Source organism: Globicephala melas, chromosome 16 (genome assembly GCF_963455315.2).
Source record: "Globicephala melas chromosome 16, mGloMel1.2, whole genome shotgun sequence".
In the NCBI taxonomy this organism is placed as follows: Eukaryota; Metazoa; Chordata; class Mammalia; order Artiodactyla; family Delphinidae; genus Globicephala; species Globicephala melas.
Genome location: NC_083329.1, coordinates 58,713,272 through 58,721,774, shown reverse-complemented (window position 1 = coordinate 58,721,774; position 8,503 = coordinate 58,713,272). Strand labels below are relative to the sequence as shown.

The 8,503-nt window shown below is 46.1% G+C and overlaps 1 protein-coding gene across 1 annotated transcript; it reads left to right on the top strand.

The window, feature by feature from the left end:
* The first annotated feature begins 67 nt into the window (after window positions 1-67).
* FUT11 (fucosyltransferase 11) lies at window positions 68-7,808 on the top strand. Its single transcript, XM_030862662.3, has 3 exons — window positions 68-864; window positions 1,246-1,871; window positions 3,282-7,808. Exons 1-3 carry the CDS (start codon window positions 157-159, stop codon window positions 3,427-3,429), a joined length of 1,482 nt encoding a protein of 493 aa, XP_030718522.1. The 5' UTR covers window positions 68-156; the 3' UTR covers window positions 3,430-7,808.
* The last annotated feature ends 695 nt before the right edge of the window (window positions 7,809-8,503 follow it).

Below are 8,503 nucleotides of genomic sequence, written 5' to 3'. Positions count from 1 at the left end.
TTCCTGCCAGGATTAGCGGCTCCCGCGAAGTGGCCGGCTGAGGTGGCCACTGAGCTGCGCATGCGCCATGTGCCCCTGTGGCGTAGGACCTCGTCCCGTCGCGACTCACCGCGAGGTGGGGCCTGTTGCTGAGGGGCTTCGGCTGTCAGAGTAGACATGGGGGCCGGCCGCACGGGGGCTGTGCTTGCCGCCCTGGGAGTGCTTAGTGTCTGTGCGGCCAGCGGCTCAAGGCCCGTGGCGGAGGGGGAGACCGGGGGGGAGGGGGAGTGGGCGGAGCCGTGGGACGGCGCAGTTTTCCGGCCTCCCTCCGCGCTGGGCGCAGTGGGGGTGGCGCGCGGTCCAGGGACCCCGCGGCCGGGGAGGGGGGAGGCGGTGGACCTGCCGGTGCTGCTATGGTGGAGCCCAGGGCTGTTCCCTCACTTCCCGGGCGACTCGGAGCGCATCGAGTGCGCGCGCGGCGCGTGCGTGGCCTCCCGGGACCGACGGGTGCGGGGAGACTCGCGGACGCGCGCACTGCTCTTCTACGGCACCGACTTCCGCGCGTCCGAAGCGCCGCTGCCGCGCTTGGCGCACCAGAGCTGGGCGCTCCTGCACGAGGAGTCGCCCCTCAACAACTTCTTGCTGAGCCACAGTCCGGGCATCCGCCTCTTCAATCTTACCGCCACCTTCAGCCGTCACTCGGACTACCCGCTGCCGCTGCAGTGGCTGCCCGGGACCGCCTATCTGCGCCGCGCAGCGCCTCCGCTCCCGGAACGCGCGGACTGGCGCCGCCGGGGCTACGCGCCGCTGCTCTATCTGCAGTCCCACTGCGACGTGCCTGCGGACCGGGACCGCTACGTGCGCGAGCTCATGCGCTACATCCCGGTGGGTGAGGGGGGGCGGGAAGGGGAGGGTGGCGCGCCGGGCTGAGGCCGCGACCCCTGGTGTCCAGGCCGACGTGCCATATCTTTTTTTTTTTTTTTAACATTTTTATTGGAGTATAGTTGCTTTACAATGGTGTGTTAGTTTCTGCTTTATAACAAAGTGAATCAGTTATACATATACGTATATCCCCGTATATCTCTTAAGTCTCCCTCCCTCCCACCCTCCCTATCCCACCCCTCTAGCTGGTCACAAATCACCAAGCTGATCTCCCTGTGCTATGCGACTGCTTCCCACTAGCTATCTATTTTACATTTGGTAGTGTATATATGTCCATATATACGCTACCCATACCCTCTTGATGGCGTGCTGTACCCCACTCAGGTGGACTCATATGGGAAATGCCTGAAGAATCGGGAGCTGCCCACGCCGCGGCTACAGGACACAGCCACAGCCACCACTGAGGATCCAGAACTCTTGGCCTTCTTGTCCCGCTATAAGTTTCATTTGGCCCTCGAAAATGCCATCTGTGACGACTACATGACGGAAAAACTGTGGCGCCCCATGCACCTCGGTGCTGTGCCTGTGTACCGCGGCTCTCCCTCTGTGAGGGACTGGGTGCCCAACAATCACTCCATCATCCTCATTGACGACTTTGAGTCGCCGCAGAAGCTGGCAGAGTTTATTGACTTTCTGGACAAAAATGATGAGGAATATATGAAATACCTGGCATACAAGCAACCTGGGGGCATCACCAACCAGTTCCTTCTGGATAGTCTGAAGCAGCGGGAGTGGGGAGTGAATGATCCTTTACTGCCTAACTACCTTAACGGCTTCGAGTGTTTCGTCTGTGACCACGAACTGGCTCGGCTGGATGCCGAGAAGGCCCATGCAGCCTCTCCTGGGGACATCCCTGTCCCTGAGCCTCATATTGCCCAGCCCTCACACATGGACTGCCCAGTGCCCACACCTGGCTTTGGCAGTGTGGAAGAGATTCCTGAGAATGACAGGTAAGGGTAGCTGGGGTCCCCTGTGGCTGTCAAATCAAATGATTTACTGACTTGCTTCCTGCAGGCAATAAATTAGCACTAGGTGCTGAGGGGATGTTGTATAAGGAAATTATGACATGGGATCACTCTGCCTTTAAGGTATCAAGAGTCTAGTTGTGGGGATAAGACAAACTGTGAAAGCTCAGTAAAAGGTGAGATATCATTCAGGGCAACAACATACAAAAATCAGCTTTTGTAAACAATGTTTGCAGTAGTTCAAAAAAAGCTTCAACTAGAGCAGAGGGCCCGTTCAGGGAAGCAATGGGGGAGAGACAAAGCTGGGCCAGGTTGTACATATTCTGAATACTAGGCTCTGGAGCTGGACTGTCCTGAAAATCAACTCAGCTATTTATGGAGCACCTGCAGCATGGTGGGGCTGGGGATGAGAGATACAGAAGAGAGTATTCTGAGGGAGGTTTGTCTGCAACAATCAGGGTTTATACCTGTTAACCTGGTGTAACTATTAACAGCACCTCCTTTCATTCTTAAAATTACCCTGATTTGGATGATAAATTATGTTTGTCCTAGACAGAGTAGAAGGGATGCTTTCAAAGGATGATTAACAATGGTAGGCAGTGTGGATTGGAAGGGAAGTGAGGGGGCTACTGCAGTAGGTGGCAGAAGGTGGTGACATTGGGAAACAAGGTCAGCATGGGAGGTGGGGTGGGAAAATGTTGAAGCCACTTGCAGCAAACCACACCTGTTGGGGGAGGGGTGATAAAAGATTATTAGCCGTGAGAAAGAGAGGCTGCTAGAATGTCCTGCAGAGATCACCTTGGACAGTGGATGGCAGCAGAGGGCTGGCACAGTTTGTTCCTGGGAGTGGAGGTAATTTGTATCCAGTAATTTACATCAAGTAATTTGTATCTAGTTTGTGCTGAACATAATATTATGATTTATCAGAGGAAAAGTGTAACACATTAAAAAAAGAGAAACATTCAGGTTCTGTCTCATCAAGACACTGGATACTATTGCACTTTCATTTTGATTATTGAAATAGGTGTAACATAAAAGGTAACCATCTAAATATGCCCCCTTGCTTTTCTTAGGGAGATTACTGTGTCCATAGTTTGGCCCCTGTCCTGCCTGCCTCTTAATTCCCTCCACATTTAGGGACCAAGAGCAGGCAAGTCAGGAAATTTAACTCATTGGGGGAGGGGGGGTGTTGTGTGATAAATTTGTGTTTGTGGCTTACTGCCTGTCACTTGGACTAGTACTGGGTTTACTTCACATTTCCTTCCCTCAAAGCGGATCCCTCGTCCTAGCCATAAACCACTGTATCTGCTTAAGATTTCTTTGGCCATTCAGAGAAAGGTAGGACTCACAGCTGTGCTGAGGTTCCGTAATCCAACTCCCATTTTGATGTTTCAGCTGGAAGGAGATGTGGCTGCAAGATTACTGGCAAGGCCTGGACCAGGGGGAAGCTCTCACTGCCATGATCCACAACAATGAGACACTGCAGAGGAAATTTTGGGATTACCTAACCGAGATCTTCATGAAAAGGAACCAAAATCTCTAATTACTCTTGCAAGAGTCCTTAACTTGATAGAGCTAAGGAGATGGAAGTCCTTATTCTACCGTGGGACATGAAGGGTATCTGCTACGCAAGTTCTTAATGAGCACTGTCTTACCATGAGTTCAAAGAATAAGTTATATCTACTGATATTTTATTCTAAAGATGTGTAGCCAGGGTCTCAGCCTATGGTAATAGGGCCTCTCCTCAAGGAGAGAAGGGGGCATCCAGTTCTTGGTTTAGTGGGAACCAGAAGCCTGAAACACCCATTTGATTAAAGGTGCTGATCAACAAAAATTTTAAAGAACTGCTTATTTCTCTAGCCATATCATCCTCTCAGTCATGATTGGGACAACACGTTAGTACTTGGCTGTGAATGAGGTAAGATGGGCCAGGTTTAGCATCTTTAGAAAACTACTGTGCTATTCCTCAAACCATTCATTATTCGGTACCTTTCCCAGTCTCCTTTCCTCATCTCTTGCTTTATAAACTGTTATGTTGGTGGTGAAGCAAAACTCCTGGTGGGTTGTATTCTGGCTCTCTGGAGTTGTATTTTTTATATCATTTACTTTGCTTTTCATGTCAACCTTTTCATTTTGAATGGCTTTTTCTTTTCTGGTTTTCCACAATTTCTGATGGAGACGGAGTAGCCTTGCCACCATTCCCACATTCATTTTCCCCAGCATTAAACTGCCTGTAGATTTGACAGCTTTTCTTACTGCTGGTTTGCTTCTTATCTAGGGCATATCTGAAATTCCTTCTCCACTCATGAGTAGAAAGATTCAGTGGCTAATAAATGTCATGCCAATTTAATGAATTGTCCTGCTCTATTTTAGATTAGAGATGGAGACTCAGGCTGGAAATGACAGCAGAAAAAGCTATGATTTTGAAATGTTGAAATAGGCCAATGTGAATCTAAGTGCAGATTTTTATAAGTCCTTGATCTCTTCTGTCTGCCTAATGAACTCTTCTGTTATTTTTATATGCTACAAAAGTCCATTTCCCCCCAAAACTCATGAAAATTATGGCAGAAAAAAACAGCCCAGCAATATAGCTCTAGTAATTCTTTCATATTCTGTGGCACTTTTCACTTTAAGTGGGATAAATATTCCAACTTCATTCGCTCTATTACTGTTACAACGCACAACTTTATAGTACTTACTGAGACTACATTTTGATGGAGCCCACCCACCTAAGCTCAAGGGCATGAGAAGCGAAGCAAGACATTTAAGCCATCACAAGTGGCTGGCTAAATAAAAAGTTGTTAGTCAGATTTAGGGAGGTAGCCAGACCCTTCTATTGCTGTGGTTTAAACATACAGCTTAATGGACAGGGAGACCATTTGCTTTTTCTGGGGCAGTGGAACAAGAAAGAATACCTTGGATCTTAGAACTACCCTGGTTGTAATATTGTATTAATGAGTTATCACTAGAGAAGTTCCATAGCTTATCAATATGTCTGGTTTAATTAGTGTGTGTGTATGTATGTATATATGCACACATTAATTTACAAACATATATATATATATAGTTGTAAAGACTGAAGAGGAAGATGATGCTTATGACTTCAGTACAGACTATGTATAATAGAATCTTGTCCTTCTATAAGGTTTTGTTGGGTTTTAATTTTTTTTTTACATCTTTATTGGAGTATAATTGTTTTACAATGGTGTGTTAGTTTCTGCTCCATAACAAAGTGAATCAGCCATACATATACACGTTCCCATATCTCTTCCCTCTTGTGTCTCCCTCCCTCCCACCCTCCCTATCCCACCCCTCCAGGCGGTCACACACCACCGAGCTGATCTCCCTGTGCGATGTGGCTGCTTCCCACTAGCTAGCTAGCTACCTACCTTTGGTAGTGTATATATGTCCATGCCTCTCTCTCCCTTTGTCACAGCTTACCCTTCCCCCTCCCCATATCCTCAAGTCCATTCTCTAGTAGGTCTGTGTCTTTATTCCTGTCTTATCCCTAGGTTCTTCATGACATTTTTTTCTTAAATTCCATATATATGTGTTCGCATACGGTATTTGTCTTTCTCTTTCTGACTTACTTCACTCTGTATGACAGACTCTAGGTCTATCCACCTCATAACAAATAGCTCAATTTCGTTTCTTTTTATGGCCGAGTAATATTCCATTGTATATATGTGCCACATCTTCTTTATCCATCCATCCGACGATGATGGACACTTAGGTTGTTTCCATCTCCGGGCTATTGTAAATAGAGCTGCAATGAACATTTTGGTACATGACTCTTTTTGAATTATGGTTTTCTCAGGGTATGTGCCCAGTAGTGAGATTGCTGGGTCATATGGTAGTTCTATTTGTAGTTTTTTAAGGAACCTCCATACTGTTCTCCATAGTGGCTGTACCAATTCACATTCCCACCAGCAGTGCAAGAGTGTTCCCTTTTCTCCACACCCTCTCCAGCATTTATTGTTTCTAGATTTTTTGATGATGGCCATCCTGACTGGTGCGAGATGATATCTCATTGTAGTTTTGATTTGCATTTCTCTAATGATTAATGATGTTGAGCATTTTTAATATTTTGAGCAGACTGCTAAACTGTTCTGTGTGATATACCAGCTTTTTAAATAATTAATTAATTTATTTGTTTTTATTTTTTTTGCGGTATGCGGGCCTCTCACTGTTGTGGCCTCTCCCTTTGCGGAGCACAGGCTCCAGACGCGCAGGCTCAGCGGCCATGGCTCACAGGCCCAGCTGCTCCGCGGCACGTGGGATCTTCCCGGACCGGGGCACGAACCCGTGTCGCCTGCATTGGCAGGCGGACTCTCAACCACTGCGCCACCAGGGAAGCCCATATTTGTTTTTATTTTTGGCTGTGTTGTTTCTTCGTTGCTGTGCGCAGGCTTTCTCCAGTTGCAGCGAGCGGGGGCTACTCTTTGTTGTGACAAGCGGGCTTCTCATTGTGGTGGCTTCTTATTGGGGTGGCTTCTCTTGTTGCAGAGCATGGGCTCGGCTTCAGTAGTTGTAGTTGTGGCACGGGGGCTCTAGAGCGCAGGCTCAGTAGTTGTGGCGCACGGGCTTAGCTGCTCCGCGGCATGTGGGATCTTCCCAGGGCCAGGGATCGAACCTGTGTGCCCTGCATTGGCAGGCAGATTCTTAACCACTGTGCCACCAGAGAAGCCCACCAGCTTGTTTTTAAATTTAGGAAATCTAGCTCTTTAGAGCTAGATCAAAGCTAATATCAAGTGTTTATTTAAAAAAATAATGGCACCTGCTTGGAATGGGGTGAAGATTTACAGAGAATTTACCATTTTTGGCTGACGTGAAACTATATAATATACTGCAAAATGGAAATTCTGCAACAGACCTCGCAATAAACATTTATATATATGGGGTGCTCATATATTGTTTATATATGAGATGCTTCAACAACTAGGGTCCTAAAGATGTGGCCAGGCAAAGCTATAATTTAGGCTGGGTTTCACTGCCAGGGTGGTTCTTTTTTCTTTTCCTTTTTTTTTTTGGCTGTGCTGCATGGCTTGTGGGACCTCAGTTCCCGGACCGGGGACTGAACCCGGGCCCTTGGCAGTGAAAGCACAGAGTCCCAACCACTGGGGAACTCCCCTTTTTTCATTTTATTTAATAAAAAATGCCCTTTATAACAGCATGGAAAGTTTTCTGTTTGGACTTTTGCAGAAAAGAATAAGAGAGAAAGACAGACCTTCGAAAATAATTATGTTAAAATTTGATATAGTAAGGACTCTTACAAAAGAAGCCAAATTCAGGACTCTGATTTCTAAGCTTGCAATCTATTTAAATGCAGATGCTAGTTTATATAGTGCAAAATACATTATTACCCAAGTGCAAAATAAGGTTAGGACTCAAATTTCATTATGTGCAATGAAAAGGGTAGGTGATGGTTATGCAAGGTGTAGAATCATCCCTACCTCTCCTGTCTAATTACAACAGTTCACACTGGCATTACCTTAGCACTTTTATGTACAAAGTAGGCCAGTTTTTTATGAATGATTGTGGCTGGAGACTCATGCCTGCTTTGTGGTCAGTGCTTCCCAGACTTTCTCCTTTATTCCTCTTACCATAAAAGTATTCAAAACCAGGTGCTACATTTCTACAAGGGAAAGCAGAACCAGGAATAGCCACATGGCTATCTAACTAAAGGCTTCACTTTCTCTGTGGAGAAAGCAAGCAATGTGAATTTTCTCTGGTTTGGGGCCCAGCCTGCTCTGTATACAGTAGCAGACTTGGGGTTATTGGTGGTAGAAGTTCTGATAGGAATTAGCTTTATTTGTGTTGCTGCAGTGGGGGTGGAGCATGGGGCTGATGCCTTTATTATTCCCGAGTTGCTTCTTCGATTATCACACGTTTAATTTTGTATAATAAATGGCTTCTTTTTAAACATTGTCTTCTGCTTGGTTTTATTTCTGGGGTGAAGATGGTAAAGCTGGAGACTTGCAAAAATATTTCAAACATTTGTTCATTTAACAAGTATTTATTGGCACTACTCTAGGCCTTGGGGATACACCACTGAACAAGATAGACAAGGTCCCTTCTCTCATGATGCTTACATTTTAAATGGGTGTTGGAGGGTAAGGCTGTAAACAAACAATAAATGAACAAGATAATCCAGACTATGATAGGTACTCTGAAGAAAATAAAACAGGTTGATGGTGGTTTGGATGGAAGTCAGGGAAGTCCTCTCTGACATGAACTGGGACTCAACAGAAGAAAAAGAACCAGTCATGCAGAGATAAATGGGAAGATTCCAAACATCTGTGATAAGTGATTAGCACACACTAAATATTGCTTCTCCATAGTAGTCACCTTATGAACTACAAGCTTGTCCAAGTTATGCTTCCATTACCAGAGACACTTCTTGGAGCTCATGTGTAAATGCCTTGAGAATGAGTGGTTCATCTTTGGATTGAGTTTTGTAAACAGCTAAAAGTCACTTGGTGGGGAGGAGGGGGCGGGGGGAAAAAAGTAACTTAGAACCAAGTCTGATTAAAGCTAGGCATCATAATTGAAGGGCCAAGTGTATAAATAGGAATGGTACTGCTAAGTACCTTCAGAGGATTGGCGAGAGGATTAAC

Excerpts from the sequence above, each read along its gene's own strand:
- FUT11 (XM_030862662.3), top strand. The coding sequence starts at position 157 with ATGGGGGCCGGCCGCACGGGGGCTGTGCTTGCCGCCCTGGGAGTGCTT. Across the intron at positions 865-1,245 it reads AGCTCATGCGCTACATCCCG|GTGGACTCATATGGGAAATG; the intron begins GTGGGTGAGGGG and ends TACCCCACTCAG. Across the intron at positions 1,872-3,281 it reads GAGATTCCTGAGAATGACAG|CTGGAAGGAGATGTGGCTGC; the intron begins GTAAGGGTAGCT and ends TTGATGTTTCAG.